The following is a 26955-nucleotide window of genomic DNA, read 5'->3' on the forward strand; positions in this document are numbered from 1 at the left end:
GCACCGTGTAGAACGAAAGACCATCGTACAAACAAAGGTAAGTTTACCAGTCTCACAAATTGTCTTCATAAATACACATTCGTTAACCGTTTATTAATAGGACCTTTAAGCTCAATGGTAATTAATTAGTAGTGGAAATAATTTCTGGTACGGATTACAGAAATGTAGCAGTGACAATAATATTGTATGCTGTAATCGTACTGGGCAATTAGTGATACAAAAAACCAAAAAACCTGTTTTATCTGCTTTACCCGTCGGCTTCCCGTGGCTGTCATGTGACCGGCTATTGCAGTTAATAATACAACAGCTTCTTTCCATTTTTTGTGTTTCTTTTTATCGCTGTGTAACTGATTTCAATTGAAAGCCTGCGTGCGCTAGTACCTCTTGCCACGAATTCCCAGAATCCTTTGCGGTTTTACCCTTAAATGACGTCACATTTTCAATCTCTATGGCTCGTTTGAAGAGCAGCACTAAAACGGTGGGGCATCCACTCATCCTCAGTTCTGATTGGTGACACATTAGCTGATACTGATTACTTTTCAAAGTCACCAATCAGAGCAATGAACTACAATAATTCCCAGGATTCCTTGGGACTGATTTAATCATCTTATTAAAGTTTTAGTAATTTTTTTTTGAAGTTTGCAGTTTGTAATTTGTCAGTTATGTAATGTAAACATGATATTAAGTTAATAATTTAAGTTTACGTTGACTTTTCTTATCTTTGTTTTTATATTTTTATATGGAAATAGTGTTTTGTCTTATTTTGTAGAATTCTCTGAATGATTATTGTCATCTTGGATTTCTTTGGGACCTCCCACAGTAAATGTCTTAAGAGATTTTCTATCAATAGGAACGGGTTTACATCAGATTCAGGTAGTTTAGAATCAGACTGTTGTAGAAATGCATGTTTCATAGTATCCATATGCCAGTTTGAGTAGATGTTTGTTTTCTGGTGGTATGGCTCTGATCTTAAAATTCCAATAGATTTATGTTCTGGATAATTGGCCAACCCATTGAGACCAAGGGGAAGGTCAGAGTTGAGTTTTGTTTTGTCTCATGCTAAAGAGGATATTGTGTTTTAGATGTAGTCTTATCCGTTTTGGCTTGAAAAAGGGTTGTCAGTAACCTGGTGTATGTTAATATTGCAGCATGCCAAGCTGCATTATGCAAAATCAACCTCTGGGGCTAACAAATAAATCTAATGTTAAAGCACTGAACACTGCAGTTTCTCTAATATCCACTTCAGACTGGTTCTAAAAGTGACCAAAAGTGAGTCAGTTCCCACAGACGCAAAATGTCAAACTTTACAACAGAAATAAAGATATTTACAGCCTGCTACAAAAAGATATTTTGGCCATATAAACTGTCCTGCATGTTGGCTAGAAGAGGGACATCAGTGTTAAAACTTCTGCCCACTCCCTGTGTGTTCTATATAATATCTATTCACACATCTTGACGCTGAAGGTTCTACATGGTTCTTACATGGTAAAGTAAGCACCTGAAAATAAAAGAGAAAAAACTTGTGGGTTTCTCTTTGCCCGGATAAAAAGAATTTGTTAAACAGCCCTTACTGGATTGACCAATGCTTGTAATGGGAAAGCCTGAGTGAAGATATAAGAAGGAGAACTGTAGATTAACATGAGTTGGGAAGGTCTGTTGGAGCCATTTCTAAGCAACTGCAGATTCCAAGATTATCAGTTCAAGCAGTTTCATCTAAGTACAAGTTATTTGGATGTCTCATTGCTAAGGACTGAAAGAAGAGCCAAACTGTCACTATCAGATGAGAGGAAATTGGTCAGGATGCTCAGGGATCCCCCAGGCTCAAGCCTGCCATGAACAGGAAACTTCTGGAACACCAGCATCAACGTCGATAGCAACGTCAGTTTTAAATTGCCACGGAATGAGAGGGTGCTGACCAAGAAACAAACTCCTACTCCAAAAATAACACCTTCAAACTCCACTGAAATTTGTAGCTGCCCATATGGACAAGCCAAATGCATTCTGCAGAACATCTTTATGATGAGACTAGACGACCGGGGCGGCGGGTTGGGAAGCTCATCTATGTAACCGGAAGGTTGCCGGTTCGATGGACAAGACACTTTACCTACTGCCTACTGGTGTTGGCCAGAGGGGCTGATGGCGTGATATGGCAGTCTCACTTCTGTCAGTCTGCCCCAGGGCAGCTGTGGCTACAACTGTAGCTTGCCTCCACCAGTGTGTGAGTGAATGAATAGTGGAATTGTAAAGCGCTATGAGGGTGTCGAAAAGCGCTATATAAATACAATCCATTATTATTATTATTAGACAAAGGTTGAACTATTTGGCCAAAATGACAGGTGGTGTGTTTGGAGGAGTAGCACTGCAGCGGCCGTCAAGCATGGTGGTAGCGTCATGCTCTGGGGCTGTTTTTACACTATTGCTACTGGTACATTACACAATGTGGATGCAATAATACAGGACTCTCCTTTTTTTTTTTTACTTGACAACGATCCCAAACACAAACGAAAACTCGATTCAAATGGAAGCACATTCAAAGCACATTAGCTCACATTAGCTAAGCCAGGTCTTTGCGAGGAAACTAACCAATTGAAATAAACTCTACCAATTCTGCCATGATGAATGGTCAATTATCCAGCCTGAATTATGCCAGAAGCTTGTTGATGGATACCAAAAGTGTTTGGTTGAGGTCAAACCTTCTGAGACATTTAACCAAATACTAGTGAGGATGTAAGTATATATTTAAGTCTTTATGCATAGTTTTCGACCCTGTGTGAATTAGAGAAAATTCCAAATAAATTCAAACTTGAGCACCCAGCTCTTATTTTTTAAAGTAATTAAAGATGTATGCTATACCATCATTCCACCATCGAAAAAGGCCAGTTCCAATAACTTATTTAAAAAAACCAAATTACCATGACATTCATGATGAGTGTGTATAAACATCTGACCACAACTGTATGTTTAAATGTGGAATGAATGGGTGGTGTCTGTAACACTAATATTAGTGCACATCTTTTCATTTTTCTAAGCCCGTCAGCTTTTCAAAGCCTCTGAATGTATTGCAGGAAATATTCATTAAAGCTGAAAAGACTGGAGTTCAAGCTGAACAGTTTCAGAGCCAAAAAGTAGAAGTAATGAAATTCTGGAAAAACACAGACTGGTTACCACACGCTTTATTTTTCCATCCTTTAGCAGAAATAGTACAAGTATAAAGGAGATGGATAAAAGCAGCATGTCTCTTGTCTCTGCGAACACTGTCACATTAGGTCAGCACTCGGTTGGTCAGTCAGTCCATCAAAGTCACCGTGGAAACCACCTGAGAAGACAACCAGAGTAAACTGTGACTGCTGTTCTTTCTGTCACAGACCTTGGCTCCTTTTCACAAATCATATCCCAGTTCTTCTGTTGGAATCATCTGTGTTTGAGGATGACCTCTGCCCTGATGCTGGACTGTCAGGTGACGTACAGTGGTGTGAAAAAGTGTTTGCCCCCTTCCTAATTTCCTATTTTTTGTGTATTTGTCACTCTTAAGTGTTTCAGATCATCAAACAAATTTAAATATTAGACAAAGATAACATGGCCCTGTATGAAAAAGTATTTGTAATTAAATAGAAATTTTCTAACAAACTGAAGCAAGCTAAGAGATCTCAAAAAGCAAAACAACATACCACGATCCAAAGAAACGGCTGATAAACAAAGTAGGTGACATCTCTCAGTCTGGAAAGGGTTAGAAGGCCATTTGTAAGGTTTTGGGACTTCAGTGAACCACGGTGAGAGCCATTATCCACATATGGACAAAACCTCGAACAGTGATGAACTTTCACAGGCCAGCCTACCAAAATTACTGCAAGAGTGCATCAGCAACTCATCCAGGAGGTCACAAAAGAACGATTCTTGACCTCAAGCTGAGATCACGAACAGATGGCCGTATATTCTCACTTGGGTTCTGCAGGAGGACAATCATCCAAAGCACAACAGCAAGTCCACCTCAATGGCTTAAGAAAAACAAAATGAAAACTTTGGAGTGGCCAAAGTCAAATTCCTGACCTGAATCTGATTGAGATGCTGTAGCATGACCTCAAAAAGGTGGTTTAGGCTTGAAAATCCTCCAATGTGGCTAAATTACAACAATTCTGCAAAAATGAGCGGGCCGAAATTCATTCACAGCACTGTACAAGACAGACTGCCATTTATGGTAAACGCTTCGTTTCAGCTGTTGTTGCTAAGTTTGGCCCGACCAGTTATAAGGTTTAAGGGAGCGATCACTTTTTCACACAGGGCCATGTAGGTTTTTTCCTCTTAAAATTTTAAATTTAAATTCTTTTGATGATCTGAAACATTTAAGTGTGACAAATCTACAAAGGAAATAGCAAATCAGGAAGGGGGGAAACACCTTTTTGAACCACTGTATAAACTAGGACATTTTATTCACTCAACAGCTTATCAGGCAAAGTTGGAAATACAAACCCATCAGTTTAGGTGGGCAGAAAACTTAACTCCAGTAAAAATTGCTAACATATCTGTAATGTCTCTTTCCACCTCCACCAGTGAGGTTTCCTCAGGCATTTTTCCTCTTTCTGAATTTCTTACTTAAACTTCACTGTTCTCTTCAGCAATCACCACATAACATATATGATGGTAAATCACAAAAGCCGATTGTACCTTACCTAATAAGTCCAGGACACGCTGATGAAGGCTGGAGCTTCAGGTTCATATGTCAAACTGGCAGATCTGCGTACCCGAGCAGGTGTGTTACACGTCTGGAAGTTAAAGACAAAGTCCAGGCTTTACAAAACCAAGAGTGATCCATTCATTTAGGACTGAAGCCACTGACAGCAAACATTTCATCTTTTGTGTCAAAACCCTCCAATTATAACATTTTTATTGAATCTGATGATAGTAGTCTCTGAAAGTCGATCAGCATCTATTATATATGGGTCGATTCATCTTTTAAAAATGATGAATTCCGGTGATAACAATGAACAGCATCAGAAACAGCATTTTCAAAAGCTGAAGAACCTTTTAACCCTTTAAGACCTATCATAGAACCAAGGCCGCCAAAGCTTACTTTATATTTTTACATGCTGTAGTGCCATTTTTGGGAGCATTTCAAGTTGCTATACATCAATACAACTGTTATAGCCCAAATTTTAATAATATTTATGCATTAAATCCATATTAACCACATAAATTGCAAAAAAGTGCAATAAACTACAGAAAAATTGAACATCGTTTTTGTTTTGTTTTTTTACATATATTTCTACTTGGAGAAATTTAAGAGGTTTATCCCTCAAAACTTTAAATACAAAAAAGTTGCAAAAATAGTTTACAACCACAGGAAATTTAATTTGAGTGTCTTCATAGTTTTATTTTTGAGATACACCAATTTTTATATACTGCAGAAAAATTGAAAAACAATCCTATAATGCAAATTTGCAAAGAAAACAGCATGTGCATCAAAATAAACTATTTAAAGCAGCGCAATTTGAGTTCTAAGCATCACAGAAACTATTCAGAAAAGCATAAAGTCAAACATGACTTTTAAAAACACCAGTATAGGCTTTTAAGGCCTACAAGTAAAAAACTACATTTTCCGCGAAAATGACGTCACTTCCGGTTTCGGGCAGGTAATGGCGGACATGCGATTGTTCGCGCTGACGTCTATTTCAATGTAGGAAGTGTTACGAACAGCTGATCGGATTGGCAAAGTGTGTTTCTGGAATATTACATTTTTGTTCCTGCAAGCACTTTTTATGCAATTTTTGCAAAGCTATATGTGGAAGGAAACCGTGACCTAGCACAAGCTGATGGCATAAGATGTAAGTACAACCCCTCCGGTTTCATATGCGAAACAAAATTATTGTGCTAGCTTACATGGTTCCGGTTCTACAGGGATTTAAGAATAGTTACGCAAAACGGAGCGTTGCTGCTCCGACCGCCTTTAAAGGGTTAATGCTTGATGCACTGCACCCATATCTAACAGCTCGGGCAAATTAGGAAAAAAATCTATGGTGTCATGGACAAGAAAGTCTACCACAACATTTTAGTGCATTATGGAGTCTCTTCTGGACCGGAGCTGATTAGTCGTGGGTTCATATTAGAGCTGGGCGATAGAACGATAACGATATGTATCGCGATATAACTTTTACTCGATAGAGAAATTAAGCTATCGCGATAGACCTCGCCGCTCTTGTCCTCTTAAAAAAAAATAAATACAAAAAAAAAAAAATAAAGGTCAGCCAATCCAAATTAAGTAGCGCAGAGCCGAACCAATCACAGCCGCAGCGTCACGTCGCGTGACTTGTTACGTACAGCACAAGTGCCAAGCCGCACGTGTGTTTGTTTGGGAAGCAGCCAGCGGGTAATGGAGCCAGCGCGTAATGGAGGAAATGAGTGTGCCGACTAGAAAAATCAACCGAGCGTGACCGAAGAGAAAACAGATGATGGTTCCAATGCCGGAGAGATTGTCGAACGGAAGAGCCAAAGAAGTTCCGTAGGGTGAAGGTATTTCGGCTATTTCAAGTCTGACAAAAAACAGAGTAGCATGCACTGTAAATTGTGCCGAAAGCAAGTCTGGAAATACAATAAACTGGTGCATGCGTCACACTGTGCGCCACGTTATTGTTTCAGTGAAATGAATTTCTACAATACTGTTACTGTTAATTCTACTCTGCAGTGTTTAAATGCTTACATATACACAGTTACTGTCCGTCCACACATACGACTCGGGTCTGCTTCTATGCCCCAGCTTTGTTTACTTTTTCCCACCGAGGCTTCTAGACTTCTGATTGGCCAACATTTCTGCACGGTTAGGAATCTAGCACCACCTGCTGCTTTGGCATGTTCATAGCAGCGTTTTCCTTCATTTCTCCCTTTATGTGTGGACGGGATTATTTTTTAAAACGAAAACGGAAAATCTCCGTTTTCAAAAATACCCGTGTACGTGTGGATGTAGCCTCAGTCTCTGACTGGAAGCGCTAATTCGTCATTCGGCTTTTGTCAGACTAAAGTAACTGTTAAAACTGTTTGAAAAGCTCAGCTATACAACAAGGAGAGATTGAGAATTTCCTTTTAGTTCTCAGTTTATTTGATATTGACAAAAGTTAGTCAGTTTTGTCTGTTCTTCTGTAAAACAAACTAAGATTTATTTTTAGAATTAACATTTTGTTTCTAAGTGGAATTGACAATTTAGTCTGTTTTGTTTGTTCTATTTTGAAACTTAAACGCTTTAGCGGCTGCCTTTTGTGTAGTTTGCAATATTTGCCTTTATTTATCTGAAAAAGTCTCATGTTCCTTAAGTACATCTACCCTGTTGAACTTATTATGGGAAATAAATATTTAAATAAAAACAAGCTGCTGATTATTTCACATTTTACTTGTGAGCAACGGCACATTTAAATCTTACAAATAGTTATTTGGCTTATATCGTGATAGATAGCGTTATCGCCTGAAATGAAAAAAACATATCGTGATTAGAGATGGCACGATACCACTTTTTTATGTCCGATACCGATATCATAAATTTGGATATCTGCCGATACCGATATGAATCCGATATAGTGTTTTTTAATCAACAAAACTGTTTTTAAATATCTTGCTGCATTTTGTATAAGTTCATACTCAAGTTTAAAACAACAACTACACTAAAGCTATTCTGTTATACCTGTATGCAAAAAAAAATATTTCATAGTTCAGCAATACTGATCAATCTAATAAACTTAAACCTACACCATCCTCGCTATTCTGGTATTTTAAAGAGTACTTAGCATAAATATTAAGCAACCTAACTAATAGGGTTCCAACTCCCAGCAACAACAAAAATAAATAAATAAAAAATAGGGAACCACCCCCCACGCTCCACCTCATGATGCTTAATCGACGTAATCAACCTTAATTTGATGCAGTGTGAAAAAAAATGCACAGAAATCAATTATTTTTCAAGAAATATTAAATAGATTCAACATCTTTCTTCAACAGAATTGCAGACTGCACAGATGGTACCTTCCCAAAGGAAAAAGTACTATAGCTTACTAGGGTATATATATTAGACTTAATAGTTACTATATACAATAATGGACTTCTATTCATTTTGCATCAAATTAAAACTTTGGGTGTCAGATAATTATTTATTAAAAGCTAGACATTTTAAATGAGAATAAGAAAGAAAAGTATGTCTTTGTGCCCCCTTTTCCCTGTTAATGCCCTATCGGCCCCCCTGGCTAAACTTTGCTAGATCCGCCCCTGCACAGTTACCAGCCGTCAGCTACGTAGAAAAAGATCCTGGAGTAGAAAGTAATATTAAATACATTCTAACAACAGCTGATCAAGCTTAAACGTGCTGCTGTTGTTCAGCCGCTGGTTTCCTCTTTCTGGTGCAAAGTGGGCCAAAAGCAAACTAGAGACACGGACTCGCGACAGAAAAGCCGATCAGCTGATCGTTAAGCAGTTTCATGATTGAAGTAGCAGCAAGAAGAGGCAGTCGTTTGTTAAGCTTAACGCAGGAATGCTTTACAAACATTCAGAGATGGACTTACACACTTGCTTTACTTCTCTCGGGATAACTTTGTCGGAGATGAAATGCCGGGTTGCTAGCGAAGCTCCAAATGCTATCCAGACCACCGACAGGTCCCGCATGCCACAGCCGCTCTATCACGTGATGCATACTGCTCCGACGTGCTAACGTTCTGAGGTGAGTTACGGCGTGTTGCACGTTTTGTGAGGTGCTTTCGTGATATTTAATGGATCGGATTACATTTTTTATTTTTCTCCGATATCCGATCCAGTAATTTTGGTCAGTATCGGACCGATACCGATACGTAATATCGGATCGGTCCATCTCTAATCGTGATATGAAAAAATCTCATATCGCCCAGCTCTAGTTCATATACCAACAAGACATTGACCCCAATCATAAGTCAAAGCTGTGCAGACACTATTTGACCAAGAAAAAAGAATGTGAAGTTCTGGACCTGATGAAATGGCGAAGCGAAAGGTCAGACTTCAGTTCTGTTGAGCAGATTTGAGATTTAATGTATTCAAAGACAGCTCATTTTATGCAAACCAATTCTCTGTGGACATCTAGAAGCTATTTGGACATCAATAGCAAAAGACACTATGGATAAGGAACAGTAAATAATGCGCTTCAGTGCTTGAACATTTGCACACTGAAGAGAAATGTCTATGTGCAGAGCAATGTCTCATGAAATCAGAAAAGATGGCCAGATTTGGTATATCTTTCTATGAACATTTGCGTACCGGGATGCAGTTGTTCCCCTGTTTGGGACACAGGTGGAGTTGGCAGTGAAGGAAGATGTCACTAGAGCCCCCAGTGAACCGGAACATGTTGAAGGAGAAGTAAGTGGAGGTTGCCAGTCCGTTTTCCTCCACCTGCACCGTCGGGTCAGCAGGGTTTGCACAGCTGATCATAAGCAGGAAAATAAACTTTGTTCAGGAGTCCATGAGAGTGATCAAAAGGAGTTGAATTAATCTCTGAGCAGCAGCGAGCAACCACCACCTCTGAGTTTCTCTCACCCGTTAATGATCAGATCATGTCTTGGACTGCTGGTGGGTGATGCCTTGTCAGTTGCCCAGCAGGAGTCGGTCACCACACTGACCATGCTTCCATCCAAGCCATCGGTCTTCAACACCATCCAGATTTTCTCGTTCAACTGCAATTCACTGTTCCACTCCACAAGTTGTGTGCGGCCGGCATCAGTGTAGGCCTTGATAGTCAGAGTGTAATTCCAAGCTCCAGATGTGATGCACTGTGCAACGGACCTGCAGAATGCACACATTTACACTGTTGTTAACAACAATCCCAACTAGGGCTGCTCAATTAATCGAATTTTAATCACGATTACGATCTGGGCTTTCAACGATCATTAAAAATGACTGAGCCGATTATTAGCCCCTCCCTCATTTACCCTTAAAGGCCGGTCCGTGAAAATATTGTCGGGCATAAACCGGTCCGTGGCGCAAAAAAGGGTGGAGACCGCTGATTAAGAGGACCCGAGGGAAGCTCGGAAAGCTAAGCAGAAGTTATTTGGAGAGGAGAGTGACTGCCGTTGGTTGAAAAGAGAGGTTAAAAAAAACTTCAGTGGTGTTGCACACTATTTTATATTATTTTTTAAAGTCATTGTTAACCCTTTAAATCCGGTCAGAGCAGCACGCTCCGTTTTGTGTAACTATTTTTAAATCCCTGAAGAACCCTGAGCCGTGTAAGCTAGCGCAATAAGTTTTTTTTGCATATGAAACCAGAGGAGTTGTACTTACATCTTATTCCATCAGCTTGTCCTCGGTCACGGTTTCCTTCCACATAAAGCTTTGCAAAAATTGCATAAAAAGCGCTTGCAGGAACAAAAACATAATATTCCAGAAACACGCTTTGCCGATCCGATCAGCTGTTCGTAACACTTCCCACAGTGAAACAGACGTCAGCGGGAACTATCGCATGTCCGCCATTTCCTGCCCGAAACCGGAAATGACGTCATTTTCGCGGAAAATGTAGTTTTTTACTTGTAGGGCTTAAAAGCCTATACTGGTCATGTTTGACTTTTCTGAATAGTTTCTGGGATGCTTAGAACTCGAATTGCACTGCTGGAAATAGTTTATTTTGATGCACATGCTAGGATTGTTTTTTCGTTTTTCCTGCAGTATATAAAAATTGGTGTATCTCCAAAATAAAACTATGAAGACACTCAAAATAAATTTCCTGTTGTTGTAAACTATTTTTTGCAACTTTTTTGTATTTAAAGTTTTGAGGGATAAACCTCTTAAATTTCTCCAAGTAGAAATATATGTAAAAAAAACAAAAATGATTTTCAATTTTTTTTGTAGTTTATTGCACTTTTTTGCAATTAATGTAGTTACTATGGACTTAATGCATACATATTATTAAAATATGGGCTATAATAGTTGTATAGCAACTTGAAATGCTCCCACAAATGGCACTACAACATGTAAAAAAATAATATAAGCTCTGGCGGACTTGGTTCTATAGTAGGTCGTAAGGGTTAAATAAATATCGTCAAATAATCGAGATCTCAATTTCAGTGAAAATAATCGTGATTATCATTTTTGCCATAATCGAGCAGCCCTAATCCCAACATCTTAAAATACTTGCACTGTTAGCAATGCCCACATTTTAACAAATATTCAAACAATACCTAGCAGCCACTACAAACCAGTCTCTGATTCTGAAGGTTGCAGTGTTGATGTTCGGCTGACTGTAAACACAGGAGAAGTCGATCTGGACTTGGTCTTTGCGAGTGATGACGTCAGAGTAATTCTGGCTCCTGATGGTGTTCTTATAGATGATGTAGCTGTTGTTGGTCTGCAGGGTCACATAATCAGATACTAAGCAAGTTCTTCATTGTTTCATCTTTAACATCTGATACTGTTTAAGATGTTGACTGACTGGTATAAACTTCAGATGACCAAAAATTTTAGAATTCACAGAGATCAAAGCTTAAACAGCAGGAGATGAAACCCACCGTGACCACCGTCCCACATCTCTTGCTGCTGTTGAAGCTGAAGGTCACCATGTGGGTGAGCTTGTCCACCCGACCCCTGCAGGTCGGGTCGTTGAGCTGTAAAGCAGAGTAATTGATGTCTTTGTCCTCCAGGAGACAACCGACCAGAGTTAGTGAAGCAGAGTTCTCCTTGCAGACCGTTGCATCACCTGAACGTCACAATATCAGTCAGAAAAATCACGGTTAGAAGCTTTCCTACATTATTCAGCCCTGTTGTCATGGTGATGTCACAGCTGTCGTACCCAAAGAGTTGTTTGCTTGGTACTTGGAGGCAAAAATGGCCCGACAAAAGCAGCGAGTGTCACCACTGACCGTCTTCTCACCACAGAACTCGTGATCGCTGCAGGTCCTGTCCTGACAGAAGGCCTCAGAGGCTACAGAGGAACACACTCATCTATTATCCTGAAAACATGGGAGCTCTAAAAATCCACAGTTCAGTTCTTTAACAAAGGAGAGCTTATTAATAGGGGTGGGTTTTGATTAGTGATTTATCGATTAAAATCGATTCTAGCTTGGATAACGTGATATCGATTCATTAAAATCCTGAATCGATTTTTTAATCTAAATTTATTTTGCCCAAAAAGCCAGAATCTCAGGTTAAACCTCACAAAATTTCAACAACCACCAAACAGCTAAAACAGTAAATGAGAGCAGGTACACGGATTCTGCACAAAGACGTAAACACAAAGCGCGGACCCGCGGATCAGGATCAGTGAGATGTTGCCTTTCTCACCCGACGGCACGGACTGGGGCTGAAAGCCGACAGCTCGCTGATTCTGATGTTTCGGCGGGTCCACGCTTTTTTGCGCTAGATTCCGAAGCTGCAGGTTTCTCTCTCCAACCAAAATTCACTGAACCAGCAGCAAAAGAAGCAGCAAACTACGCTTCACATTTGATAAACATCGACGTGAATTCCCTCTTACTTTTGCTGTTTTGCTTCCACCACGATACAATCACACTTCATGCACAGCTCTCTCTCTCTCTCTCTCTCTCTCTCTCTCTCTCTCTCTCTCTCAGTCTACTTCAAGAACAGTTTTGTTGAGCTAGTTAATAGGTATGCCCTCATTGTCATCTGTTGTGATTTTATTTTGAAAGGATGCTTCCTGTTATGCTGCGGAGTATACGCGAGAGTTCAATAAACAAAGTCACCTTTTGGTGTGAATGTTCCGATAAAAGCCGATGCCCCACGTGTGATTATTCCTCCGTCTAGATAATAAGTATCTTCAATATTTGATAAAGTCTCGCAAGTGTCAGCTTTCTTTTTATAGATATAAAAATATAGAAATGTACCGATGCATGATCTGAATTATAATATTTCTGACTGTCTGAGGCCAAATTTCCCCGATTCAATTCAAATCGAATCAGAATTGAATCGATTCTAGAAATCAGTGACAATCTGACGTCTTATTAAGGTCTTATTAACATCTTACAGCAGCCGGTCTTTGATGTCCAGCCATCCAGAGCGTGGTTGTGTTGACTGCAGGCTCTGGCGTAGGCCTTCAGGAACTGACAGTTGAGTCCGTCCACTGCAGGATATTTACACAAAGTGTCGGTGCAGGCGGTTATGTAGGGCTCTGGGTCGATGTCAGTGTTACAGGAGGAGAAGGGCGCCTCCTTCAGGAGATTACAGCTGTACCACAGATAGAGAAACAAAATTGAAGACAATAAAATAATAATCTGTAATCAGTTGTGTTTATCTTCCATCTATGCTACAGTCACATGTGATGTACCATGTAATTTACAAGACAGATCAACACACGTTTTTTATTACGTCAAAGGGTAAACAGATCCTGCCTTGTGGATCAGTCTGCTCACCGTTCAGTCACACTGGTGCAGTCGATCGTGCTGTCAGCAGTCTCACTGTACTGCATCTCACAGCTAGGGGGCGACAAACAACAAAGTTCAGGCTCATTCATACAAACAGAATATCTGCAACATCAGCAGCAGCAGTCAGAGGGACTCTGAGCTTGTGATGAGGTCTTACCTGGTGGAGCTGTACTCAGAGAGTCTCAGGTCACTCAGAGAGCTGCTGGAGTTTCCACACAGACCCTCCACAGATGAACCAGCAGGTCCTGCACAGGATCAGGACAGAATGAGTCAGATCAGCATCAATATTCAAACTGGAGGAACACAGCAGCTCAATAAATAACAGCACAGTTTACAGTTTACATTACATGAGTTAAACTTTATTTTCTGTACCTTCTAAGAGGATCTGTGCGGTGTTGCCATCAAAGAAGACAGAGATGTTGAGGTTGGTGAGTTCGGCAGTGACTCCAGTTTGGTCCTTAGAGAGCTGCACACCATGAACCAACTGAGGTGAGCTGCTGAGGGTCAGTGTGGAGTCGTCCAGCTGCATCACAGCAGAGACAAAGTGGTGGAAACACTGAGTGAAACATGTCAAACACACAAACAGGCTGATTTCACAGCAACAACCACTGAGTTCAGCAGCTCTGAAAGAACTGCTTCTAACAGCCCTGAGAAGAACGATGAGAGGAGACACAGCAGAGGATGAGGGAGGACTTTGGATCAGACTCCACTCTGACACATGAACTGTGGCTGTAGGTCGCTTACCTGAACTCTCCCACCTTGTTCCAGGTGAATGTCATGCCCGTCCACACGCAGCGTCACACTGTCCAAAAAGCTCACATCTTTACGACGTCTGTCCCTGAAGTTCCCCAGAACAAGGAAGTCTGGGAGTGACGGAGTCGAGAACAGAGAGTATGCACAGCGATCCTGGATGGAGTTCATATGGCCGTGGACGTCGATGACAGTGGGGCCGGTCACAGTGCAGGTGGAGTCTAACATGGTGTCCAACACACAGCTAACAAAGGCAACCAACCACAAACATCACCATGAGTTGCTGCCAAAGAAGGTTACCCCAGGGGACCCTCTATTTCTTAAGTTATTTCACTGTAGAACCTTTTAGTAACAAAATATGAAGAGAAAATATTTACATGCCGTTGCCTTGACAATGCTCCAATGGACCACAACCAGAGGTCTGGAGGGTTGCAGTCTCAGAACAGGTGACACTGGAGCAGATTTGTGGGTCAGAGTTGACCACAGTACCAGGTTTATACACAGTATCTGGGAAGAGATAGAGGCTTCACTTTAGTTCAACAGTTTTCCAACTGTAAGTGCAAATAAAACAGTAACAATCAAATCTTTCAGAATTACATAATCCCAAAGTCACGGTAGGAGTTTAAGCTTCACTAACCTGAGTGTCTGCATCCACTGATATCTATGGTATCATTGTGATTGTTGTTAAGAACGTTATTAACCTCTACTTTGTTGATTACGACATCACTGACCTGAGTATAGAACTAAACAGAAACAAACACAGCTAATGTTATAATCACAGAACAGAAAGAACTGACATCAAGCTGAAAACAGACACAAATGTTGGCATTAAATATAAAGTATTTAACATATTACGTCAAAGTGTTATTGTTCATATACACACAGACTCACCGCCACTAAACCAGTGCCATGTGCTTCCAAACTCAGAGCTGCTTCTGTCCCAAAGTTGAATAGGTGTAAGCTAATCTGTAAACAGGTTAACAGGAAAGATTCAGTCACTGTGAAGAAGTTTCATCTGAAAGTGTTTAGAAAAGCTCAGGTTCACAACATTAACATTGGGCCTGTTGAGCTGCATTGCTAAAACATTTTGAATTTCATAATGGAGTGTTTCCATATGCTATAAAAACTACAGTCATCACACATGTTTTTAAATCAGGTGATTATATAACCAATCATCAGACCAATCCTTCTGCTAGCAACAAAAATAGCAGAAAAAGTGATTTTTAAACAAACACGATCATAATCCAACATGTTGTCATATACTGAAGTGATATCCATGCAAGTCTCTGTTTTCATGGTCTGTATTGTCTTAAAGTGCTTCTGTTTTCAATCTTTAATAGTTGCTTTTGATGTTTAGTTTGTTTGGTTATGATTATGCATTACTTTTACCATTCACATGCGTTGGTCCTGTCTCCTGTCTACGCTTAGATGCCTTTGCATCTTTGGTTTTCCTTCACCCTTCAGGTGAAAACTAGCCTGTACGGCTGCATCTGACATACTCATGTTAATTAGTCTACAATGTCCCTTTAAAAAATAAAAAAAACATTTTTCATTTTATGTTTGTTTTCAGTGTTGATTGAAACTATTCATTTTAGGCACACCCTTCAGGCTTTGTGATGCAGAGCAGGACTCACCTTTGAACTGCTGATCTGCATGGTTATTTGCACACTGCATCTCAAACTGTTCTGAATTGTTTGTGTTTTATTTTTAACCCAACGTTCAAGAACAGACTCTGCTTGAACTATATTAAAAGCTGCTCTCCTTTTGTCAGGTGAGCTCCCCACGATGCAGTCGCCTTCATTCCTAGGGTCGTAAAACTTGTCAAAACACATCACAATGTCTCGTCTTGTGAAGGTCACCTGTAAAAATCAGAGACACAACAAATCAAATAGCAAAATATTTTGTGGGTTTTTCTGTCATGTACAGCTGAACTGTTGGTGCTCAGGTTTCAGTCAGAGCTCTCGCTCTTCTTCAGGAAGCTGCATCAGGTGATGGTTACATACTCAGCATCACTGCAGAGGACATTAATAAGACGCTGATCTCTGAACTCTTCACTCAGTCTGCAAACATCATCTCTGCTACAGGTGGAGATTAAACAGCAACAACACATAAAGCTCTGCTAAAACATCAGGCTTCATCCTACTCACATAGAGCTTCTCGTACTTCTGTCCATAATATGTGATGGGACATGAGCTGATGTCCACCACTGAAGGCTGAGTGACTGACTGTTGCTGAGCACCTGAAGACACAGACACACGTGAGAGGTGTGAGCTGCAGCCTGTTAGCTGTTAGGACAAACAAAGGTTCACATTCACGCATTTGTAGAAACAAAGTATTCGTACAAGTTGCCAAAATCTTGGAAAAGGAGGGTAGATTACAAGTTAAACTTGGGGAACTTATATGGATGGGTATAGTAGACTTAACTTTTTTATTACTTACTCACTTTACACTCTCATTTGTAATAGCAGAGCATACTCGATGCAGCGATGGACAGCCGGATAGGTCATGATCAGTCTCATAGCTGGTGTAAAACAACTATTCAAATTATTTTGCTAAAGAAATAGGGTTGATGGATATATGGGGACTTATGAAGTCTTATCTATGTTACGGTAGTACATTAACATGTACTCTCACGACAGGCCTAAACACTAAAGTACAGAAAGGTTACTATGTTGTAACTTCAGATATTGCATCGTATAGATCAGCTATGCAGTGTTTGGAAAAGAGAATGAGAGCTGTTTTGATCTGAATATGTTGAGTTGATAACATTCAGAGTGCCAGTGAGGCTAAAACAAAGTAAAACAAAATGTATGAAATACATGACAGGGACTCACAGATAATCAGGGTGAAGCTGAAAAACCAGTAACAGACAGATATGGACAGGGAAAAAACTCCAAATGCAAAGACTGGAGGTCCACTACGAAGCAGGATTCAAGGCAAGGCAAGGCAAGGCAAGTTTATTTGTATAGCACAATTCAACAACAAGGTGATTCAAAGTGCTTTACAGAGACATTAGAAACAAAAAAAAAATAAAAAGCATGATTTAAAATTGATTAAAACAAGCAAATAAACTAACTAACTAATTAACAAATCAAATCAAATCAAATCACTTTTTATTGTCACATCACATGTGCAGGCACACTGGCACAGCACATGCGAGTGAAATTCTTGTGTGCGAGCCCCACAAGCAACAGAGATGTGCAAACACAACAACACAAACGAGCAAAATACAAGAATGGCCAACCTGAAACTAATAAAACAAACAAACAAACAAACAAACAAAACAGTATATAAAATCAAAACAGATAAAAACAGAACAGTAGATAAAATCAGTAGTTAAATGTAAGTTTTGAAATTTAAGCTTAAAAGTGTGGATTCAATCTTATTTACGCTGGGTTTCCTGTCCTGTGAAAGTGTGACTGGGGCATATCATGATGGTAACTAATACTGCAAACCTAACCTGCACTGGGTAAGAGATCAGTCACCTATTCTCCAGAAATGAGCTTGGCCATTTCTGGGAGATCCCTCGGACCTCTGTATGGCGAGCAGTGTTGGTCAAGTTACTTGAAAAAAGTAATCAGTAACTACTGATTACCTCCCCAAAAAATAATGCCGTTACTTTACTGATTACTTATTTTCAAAAGTAATTAATTACTTAGTTACTTAGTTACTTTTTAAAAACACGATTTACAACCTGAAGAGGTGATAAAGTGATAGATCTTTCAGCCCAATTCTACTTTTTCTGCATAATCCATCATACAAAATGTAATCAAATGGAAAAGTCTCTTTTTAAAGCTTGTTTTATTAGTTTTAATCTTTTAACTTTTTGCATCAAGCAAAACTTAAATTATATGCAACATTCTCTGACTTGAATAAATTAGTTTAACATTTAAACCTATTTTCTGCACATTCCAGCACATAAAATAAAATATTATTTTGTGTTTACACTCACTCTTTCAAATAGATGCAAGTAAAACACAGCAGAAAATAAATAAAATCAAAGACTCAGCGGTCCTTTTGCTCTATTTTCACCTGTGAAGCAGGAGTAGGGTAGGCGGATGCTTGCCCTGGTGCAGGTGTGCCGCGGTCAGTTGAAGAATCCGCGAGTTTCTCTGTGAGATTCCCATTATGTGGTAGCTACTCGGTGCTTGCTTGGAAGTTTAGGGGGTTTTTTTCGCTGTAAAAAGAAGTTTTCTTCCCACGCACGATGGACGCTAATGTTTTTGTCACTTTTTATGGAATCAAACTCAAAGTAATGTTTTTGTATTTCTCTGAGTATCAGTTAAGAAAAAAAAAAGATTCTCAACTTTATTTGCTGATTTTCTCCTGGCTGGCTGCAGATATCTTAACACATCTTTTCTGTTTTATAAGCATTAATATATTATTCTAAAAGAGAGCAGATATTTGTATTGGTGACCTTAGTAAAACTGAAAAATGTTTAACAACTGAAGTGCTTGAAGTTTAAACTTTTAGTACTATATATTTCTCTACAGTGCCTTTCTCTTCACACACACACTGCTATTTTTGTATGTAGCGATCCATATTTTCCCCATGGTACAGTTTTATCTTCCTGCATCCAGTAAATATGGAAGCTTGTTTCTGCCACTGAAAAAAATGCTGTCAGTTATCTGCAAGTTACACTTTTGGTTTATTGTCTTTAAATTTCAATTTAGTAACTCAAGTTTAGGATCAGGACTAGGGGTTATAATTTGTCTGAGTCTTATTAGTTCAAAATGCCACGAAAATAACTCAATATTAACATAAAACAGGACTTGAAATGTTCAGTTATTACGTGAAAAGTTTAAGATGAGTGAGTTAAATTGAATGTGAACAGAAAACAGGAAATAATTTCTTCCACATAGAACCAAAACTATATTTAGTGTGTTTGGACCCTGAAGGACACAAACATGTTAAATGTGAGCAAAATGTTAGTAGAGCTCAGTGTTTTCAATGCAAAAAAGACCATAGCATTGTCAAACGCGCCAAACCTTCCACGAGAAAATCATAGAAACTAAAAGACAAGACAGGGCGTTTGAAAGAGTTCAGGGAGTCGTGTTGAATGTAATTAATGAACCATCAGATTGATGGATGGGCGGATGACAGAGATCTACATCCCTTGAACTCTTTAAAAATGCTTGTTTGTTTGTATGATTGTTTATTCTAAAATAAAGATATGAAAGCAAGGATCCCAGGAAAATCTGTCCATGTTTGTCAGATTATCAGCACTTCAAATGGCCTTCACTGTCCCTCCTCACTTCAGGTCATTTGGTCTTTGTTCCTCAGTCTCTGATTATCAGTTCCTGAATACTAATCACCAAATACTCAAGTCTAGTAAGGATTAGGGATGGGTATCGTTTAGGTTTTATCCGATACCGGTGCCAAATCGGTACTTTTGAAACGGTGCCGGTGCTCAAACGGTGCTCAAACCGGTGCTTAAAGAATGGAGAACACAAAATTGGTCCAAAAACCTCTCATGTTCAGCTGTTTTTTGTAAAAAGACAACAATGTTAGCCTTTTCTGCAGCTATGGGGCATGTATGGTATCACTCTTGGCTGGAAGCAGTGCTTAAACAATGGAAAAAACACCAACTTTGTCCAAAAACCTCTTGTACCTTTTTAAGGTAATGTTCTTTCTGTCTGTTATGAACCAAATAGGGCCAGGCAATGACATGAGTGAGGTTTCCCACTTTTTCTTTGGTCATTTTAGCCTTTTTGGCCAGGGTGAAGGGAGTATCTGCCATCAAACAAGAAGACAGCCGCATGTAGCTATGATGATGTTTGCTAGTTCACCTTACATGCATTAATGTAATAACGTGGTTAGCCTACTCAACGTAAACTACACACGAACAACATTAAGCTACTCACGCAGAGAAGAACGGCTGCTGCTGCATCATCATCCTCATCATTTCTGCTACACTGGCAGGGCTAGGGGCCAGGACTCTCCTCTCGGCTGCTGCTGCCATCAAATACGGCGCATTTCTCGGCTTTTAAAAAAACGCTATGCGTCGCCAGGTGTTTCATCAGATTCGAGGTGTTGCCTCCTTTGCACAGTATCACAGTATCAGCTTAAAGCACTTGTTGCTGCTGAGTTTGCATATTTTGCTGTGAAGTACAGCCAGACTTTTGAACGCTTCACCTTGGACATTTTTAATCTGTAGCTCTGCTCTAAAAGAACGTACGTACCTGGACCCGCCTACTATCCTCGGAAACGTAAAATGATTGGCTAGAATCTAAAGTGTATCACAGCTCAGGAAAAAAAAGCACCGAAATAAAGCACCGAAATGTGCGCTGCTTTTTGGTCTGGTTACTACCGTTTATGTCAGAACCGGTGCACCGGTACCCATCCCTAGTAAGGATACTTTTAAAGTAGCTGCGGTGCATGCTTACCTGCCAGTACAATGAATGCAGACAGGAAGAGCAGTGGGCACAGCATGTTGGAGGGAACCAATCGCCTGACAAAGACCTGAAAGAAAAAAAAACACAGTTGGACGTCTGTGATTGGACAGAAAGTAGCACAAACATCAAATGGTAACACTTGGAGTTATTACTGTACATCATCTGTAAGGTTAGGAAAATCCCAGCATGCAGAATGTTTGAAATTATGACTCTGATGATGTCACAGAAACAGACTAACTGAACAATCATCACTGTGCGAGTTAAACATCTCCATGCTCCTTCAGCTGTCAGTGAAATTTGTCTCCTTGCACCAACACTTGGCACATTTCCTCTCTGAATCTAAGTTTATTTTCTCATTAAACACCAAACTTCAAAGAAGAGAAACATAACAATATGAATAAAAGACTGGAGGAATGCGTATCATGAGCAAAAAAAACAACGAAAACCCTAAATTTATCCTTTAAAAGGAGGACTCGGCATTTAAAAGTTCTAAAAGTCAGTGTGCGAGTTTTGCCCACTCCTTCGTCTGTCTGTTATTTATCCTGTTAAAGCCACAGAGATGCCCGTCAGTGACTCTTTATTGTTCTACTCGTGCAGCTCGTCTTACCTTCTGGAGCTCTGTTGGAGGATGAGGAGGGTGGAGGCTGCTGCTAAGGAGGCTGTCTGGTGATGGTGTCTCTGTGAGCCGTCCGTCTCTCTTTATTTGGATCCTTCCTGCTGTCCACACCCAGGTAGAGAGGAGGGCTGGAGGAGCTACCTGATGGGAACCTCCCACTGATGAATCAGCCTCTTACAGAGAGACACCTGAAATAAGCCCCCGAGAGCTTCAGGTGTTTTTTGAAACCTTTCAGCATATAACATTTATGTCTTCTTAAATGGAATAAAATTAGAAATAATTCCTTATGAATTTTGATTGCTGAGATTTTTCTAGTGACCAACATCTTGTCCCGGTCCCGTTCGTAATCTCAGCTTTCTAATCACCACGTGGCTGCAAACACAAGTGCACACGGGCAAGAAAGTCGTCAAGGCCACCAAGATACAGAGACGGCAGAGATGGAGGAGAGTCCCAAGGCTGGAACGTTTGAGGCCAGAGATATCGTATCAAACAAAAATTCCTTTAGTTCACTCCTTGTGCTGAAAGTTTTCGTGTCACCCTCACTGCACCTCATCTTTGGGATGACTGTGTATTCACACTGTTAGAGTCCTGTTAATGCCATCATATTACAACAACTTTAATCTACATCTGCTTCTGCTCAGACGGTACCTTTTTAGGGACCAGGAACCAGTGGGGTAGAGAGGAGGGCTGGAGGAGCTACCTGATGGGAACCTCCCACTGATGAATCAGCCTCTTACAGAGAGACACCTGAAATAAGCCCCCGAGAGCTTCAGGTGTTTTTTGAAACCTTTCAGCATATAACATTTATGTCTTCTTAAATGGAATAAAATTAGAAATAATTCCTTATGAATTTTGATTGCTGAGATTTTTCTAGTGACCAACATCTTGTCCCGGTCCCGTTCGTAATCTCAGCTTTCTAATCACCACGTGGCTGCAAACACAAGTGCACACGGGCAAGAAAGTCGTCAAGGCCACCAAGATACAGAGATGGCAGAGATGGAGGAGAGTCCCAAGGCTGGAACGTTTGAGGCCAGAGATATCGTATCAAACAAAAATTCCTTTAGTTCACTCCTTGTGCTGACAGATTAACAAAAGATTAATACACTAATCAATTTTTGTCAGAAGCACGTCACATATGCCAGCAACACAACTCTAAGTAGCTACAGAGAGACTGATTAAGCAGTAAGAGTGAGTTACCCAGAATTAAACACAGATCGGCCACAACTGTTATAGGTAAAAATGGAATAATGTCACTCTTTCACTGGCTAATATGATCACTTCACTGTAGGTCATTAGTCGCTCAATGAACATTTCATTAAACAGAGCAGGAATGTTTAAAACAGCGTGTTCAAACATCCTAGTTTTATTTTGAATGCTCACATTACTTCTTACTTTGCAAAAACACAAAACTAGCAGGGTCAGAATTATTAGCATCACTGATGCTAACAGTCAGCTGTGTGTGGTCTCTGTTGGATAACAGCCTGAACCGAGTAACCCCAGCCTATTCTTCTTTTGCAAAATTCTCAAGCACCTCCAGATTTGACGATCATCTTTTATGGAGCTCGGTCTTCAGTTCCCTCCACAGATGTTCAGCAGGCTTCAGGTCAGGACTTTGTGCAGGCCAGTCAGTAATGCTCATTGTGAGCTGGTTTTTCATCGCCTCCTGAAGGAGCCACGTCTGTTTTGTTTTGCGGTTATGTTGGAAGACAAAGTGAAGACCCAAGCACAGTTTTGCTGCTGACTGCTTGATGTTTTCCTTCAGGGTTGTCACATTTTCTTTCTTCATGTTTCCTTCCACTATGAAGCATCCTCACCGTGTTTCACTGTGGGGACGAGGTTCGCTAGGAGTTGGTTGTTCTGGGGTCTTTAGACACGTCTCTCACTAGTTTTCTGTCCAGTCTTTGAGATCTATTCCTTCCAGTCTCTGCCAGGCTTGTTCTGTACTGTCTGGCTGTCTTTGAATGTATCGATGATCCTTCTCACTCCACTTCTTGACACCTGGAAAATTTTTGTTAATGTTGTATTTTTAGCTCCAGCTTTCTGAGCCTCAGCAAGTCTTTTTCTCAAGTCTAAACTGATTTCTTTTGGTTTTGACATAATTTATCTGTGTAAGTTGAAAGATAATCCTCAGTTTTAACTTATTTCACAAGTTTTGTGGATTTAAAGTTAAACTAGATCATTTGCACAGCTGTGGCTTAATAAAAAAGTATTTTTTTCAGGACGGGTTTGATTACAATTTTGTTGTTCTTGACAATAAGATTCTGAAACAGAAATAATTTAGGCTTACTTAAGAAAACTAGTATGTTTACACATGCCATGTTGAAGTTTGAAAAGTTTTAACCCAAATTTTAAATTTTAGCGGATGAATGGAGGGAACATAACAGGATGTAAAATATTGGTCATTACATTTAAAGATGTTAGAAGGATCATTGTGCTTAGTCTTTGGACTCACTGACCCATTGATCCAATCCTTTGTGAGCAGGTTTTCTGATGTTTGACAAAAATCTCTAGTAAGTGTCATTAGCATCAGCTTCATGTCAGAATTATTGGGTGTAACAGATAGAAAAGCTCCCACAGTCCCTTTATCAGCCCTCTGAAATATCAAAAGATGCATTTGAGTACACAGCATGTTTACAGGTAATCGTGTCAGTGTTACGTAGTTGTTATCAGTCCTTAACACACTCATCTGAAAAACCCCATTATACGTCATGTTGCTTTGACTCGGTGTAGACACAGATACAGGATGTGGAACAGTTTGGATAATAAGGACTTTAGTGTACATTTTGTTCCCACTGGGATTTTATTACAGCTAACAACAATACGCACTTTACATTCTGAAAGCCTTCCTTTACTCTGACATTTGGGCTCTGAATCAAGAACCGTTAAGTTTGTACATGCTTCTCTGATGGTGAACATCTGTCGGCGTATGCTTATGTACTCGGGCTAACAAACTGCACCACAGAAAGTACACTATGTGTACTTTCAAAATGCATTTCTTGCAAAAATTTAATTTTTGTCGTATGTACATCATCTTCATCACAGTCTCACTTTTTCAATCACATGACATTTTACTATGGTATTCTGGTTGTGCTTTTGTGCAAGAACACGTATTTTAAACTGGCCAGACTGCATCAAGATGGGATTTTAGTGGAGCCGAGTGTAAAATGAGGATCTTTCAGTGCAATGATGTCATTTTGCATGCACTGAAAGTTTTCGTGTCACCCTCACTGCACCTCATCTTTGGGATGACTGTGTATTCACACTGTTAGAGTCCAGTTAATGCCATCATATTACAACAACTTTAATCTACATCTGCTTCTGCTCAGACGGTACCTTTTTAGGGACCAGGAACCAGTGGGGAATGTAGACAATTTAACTTTTAACAATTTTACTTGAGTGAACTATGTGAAAACCTCCTTTATTTATGAAGAGTCAACAAAATATTTGCAAAAACACAAAACTAGTTACAGTATCATCATGCAAGGACACAAAGACAATTTTTAGGTATTTTGAGATGAGACATCTAGAATGTCAAGGCTTGGGAGGAGCAGATATAAGGGCGCATTTCACATTTGATTTTGAGGAAATCAACATACTTTGGGTAAACCATGTGGAGCGATTCTCACAGAATCATAAACACAAAAAACTTGCTGTGCTACAAATTGAAAGACATCACCACTGTCGTGAAGGTAAATGCTACTAATTAGTGAACTAAATGACACATTCAGAATACTTTATTAATCCCTGAGGAAATTATGTGGTTACACATAATTAATGTTAATTAATGCAAATCAAATTAATTTGATTTACATTAAAATTAATGTCAATGTCAATGAAAAGGTGACAGGCATGTTTTCTGGAGTGCATCTTGCCAAAACACCTAGTGTGACAGACCTCATTCCAAAAGGTTGGACAGGATGTGAGATTGAACATTACACAACTTTTTATTTATGTCTGTTCCCAGAGGCCATTGTTGAGTTGTGGGCAGTACACCATCGACAGCTGGAGTGCATCTAGGATCCACCATACATGGAAATTTTTAGGTGTAGGGTGAATTCCAGTGTTTTCTGACAGGATGTCAGGTAAAAGGTGTATTGTGTATATTTGTCTGTAACAAGTTAAGCATGTGATCGTGTTATCATTGTCATTAATTTGATGATTATGTTTAGGTCCCCACTGTGCAGCACAGCTTTATCGCTGCAGTGTGAAGCTCTGACAGGAGCTCGGTGCTGTATTTGGTGGTCAGGGATGAAACACAGGGTTGTCTCTGCGAATGCTTCAACTCTAACTGTTTGGAAAAACTGTTGAACCTAAACTTTGATTGTGTCCTCTGTTTTATGTTACTTGAATTTTCTTTTAGATGTACATAACTTTAATCATCAGCTGTAGTTTTTAAATGTACTTTAGAAATAAACTTGACATATAATTATGACATTTTTGGTTTATTTTGAGTTGGTGTGCTTGTGCTTTCCTTGTGCCATTGTTGATAATTTAGTTCAGCTGGGTCTCGTTCTACATGGCTGTCTGCACTTCCCTGAATTTCCCTCTGTGTATACTTCAGTTGCCACATTCTGTATATACTAGAGATGGCATGATACCACTTTATGTGTCCGATACCGATATGAATCCGATATAGTGTATTTTTTAATCATTAAAAATGTTTTTTGAATATCTTGCTGCATTTTGTATAAGTTCATTCTCAAGTTTAAAAAACAAAACACTAAAGCTATTCTGTTATGCCTGTATGCAAAAAACACACTGCACTCAAAATATTTCATAGTTCAGCAATACTGATCAATCTAATAAACTTAAATCCTCCATCCTCTCTATTCTGGTATTTTAAAGAGTACTTGGCAAAAACATTAAACAGCCAACTGAAATAAATTTTTCTAATGTTTAAAGTGTCAGGAGGCTTTTAAGAAACTGAGTGGAAGGACTTGCTTCTAGGAGGACTTTGAGTCACCAAATACATTTCTCACTTCAAAAATGATGTGTTCAATTTATTTCTAGAAGCTCAAAATCATCTGCAAGTATTAAGGCCTTTATTTTACCTCAGATACACAGCTAGAAGCTGCTCCTGTTCCCTGTCAGTCAGTTCCCTAAAATTACTTCTCTGCCTCCACAGATGTCTTCCCAACTCTGCTAACCAAACCTCAAACTGCCCCACTGACATCCTGAAAAATGCACGAAAGCGGTCATGGTACAGATTTAAACTCCTGGATCAAATCTCACCGGCGTTCTTCTTGTGAGAAAGTGAACCCAAAAACTCATCCCAAAAAATTCTGAAATTCTTGTAGTCTTTTTGCATAAAGCTTAGTTTTTGTTTTGTTTTTAATGCTCTGAAATAATCTGGGGTGCATAGTATTGTGTACATGTGTGGTCAACTTCTAAATTCTGCCTAACAAGATTTAAAATAATTCAGTGCTTGCCTCATCTCCTACAACATTAGTATCCTGTTTGCTATGGTCACCAGAGATGGGCAGTAATGCGCTACTTATAACGCGTTACTGTAATATGATTACTTTTTTCAAGTAACGAGTAAAGTAAGGGATTACTATTGCAAAATCGGTAATTAGATTACCGTTACTTTCCCGTAGGAACGCTGCGTTACTGCATTACTAAAACCGTGATTTTTTTGCGAGAATGTCTCACGACAGTGACGTAAGCGAGTGCGCCGCTAGTGACAACAGCTGTGTGCAGATCAACAATGGATCATATATCGATTGTGGGAGAGAGTATGAGCGTGCAGCGTTTAAAGCGTGGAAGTACTGACCTTATTTTGTGTTTGATTCCATAAAAAGTGACAAAAACATTAGTGTCCGTTGTGCGTGGGAAG

At 39.6% G+C, this 26955-nt stretch overlaps 1 protein-coding gene and 1 long non-coding RNA gene across 3 annotated transcripts; one reads left to right on the top strand and one right to left on the bottom strand.

Annotated features, from left to right (window-relative positions):
• Positions 1–3158: 3158 nt before the first annotated feature.
• On the bottom strand, positions 3159–21256 carry LOC147334445 (alpha-tectorin-like). 2 transcript variants are annotated; one of them, XM_086272413.1, is made up of 19 exons: positions 21111–21256; positions 20495–20570; positions 16256–16347; positions 15743–15967; positions 15000–15074; positions 14746–14851; positions 14486–14615; positions 14103–14352; positions 13731–13881; positions 13516–13603; positions 13347–13409; positions 12962–13161; positions 11774–11905; positions 11493–11680; positions 11184–11332; positions 9532–9777; positions 9256–9418; positions 4668–4760; positions 3159–3316 (listed from the first exon to the last, which is right to left on the bottom strand). In XM_086272413.1, the coding sequence occupies exons 2-18, from the start codon at positions 20538–20540 to the stop codon at positions 4668–4670; spliced, it is 2397 nt and encodes a 798-aa protein (XP_086128539.1). In that variant the 5' UTR covers positions 20541–20570; positions 21111–21256; the 3' UTR covers positions 3159–3316. The 2 variants fall into 2 exon arrangements, with proteins under 2 accessions (XP_086128539.1, XP_086128528.1); XM_086272402.1 differs by having other exon boundaries at positions 11166–11332.
• A 2981-nt stretch (positions 21257–24237) lies between these two features.
• On the top strand, positions 24238–25745 carry LOC147334446 (uncharacterized). Its single transcript, XR_015128582.1, has 3 exons — positions 24238–24808; positions 25084–25201; positions 25289–25745. It is a non-coding gene; the product is annotated as an uncharacterized LOC147334446 (long non-coding RNA).
• The last annotated feature ends 1210 nt before the right edge of the window (positions 25746–26955 follow it).

This window comes from Aulonocara sp. 'chitande type north' Nkhata Bay, linkage group LG3, assembly GCF_057382095.1.
Source record: "Aulonocara sp. 'chitande type north' Nkhata Bay isolate Kocher_YH1m ecotype deep benthic linkage group LG3, A_spYH_male_GT1.1, whole genome shotgun sequence".
NCBI lineage: Eukaryota > Metazoa > Chordata > Actinopteri > Cichliformes > Cichlidae > Aulonocara > Aulonocara sp. 'chitande type north' Nkhata Bay.

Bases quoted from the DNA above. Each gene is read 5' to 3' on its own strand.
- LOC147334445 (XM_086272402.1), bottom strand. From the start codon at position 20,540: ATGCTGTGCCCACTGCTCTTCCTGTCTGCATTCATTGTACTGGCAG. The intron at 16,348-20,494 runs GTAAGCATGCAC...CTGTGTCTTCAG, and splicing joins TGCATTCATTGTACTGGCAG to GTGCTCAGCAACAGTCAGTC. The intron at 14,616-14,745 runs GTTAGTGAAGCT...ATCTCTTCCCAG, and splicing joins CAGTGGATGCAGACACTCAG to ATACTGTGTATAAACCTGGT.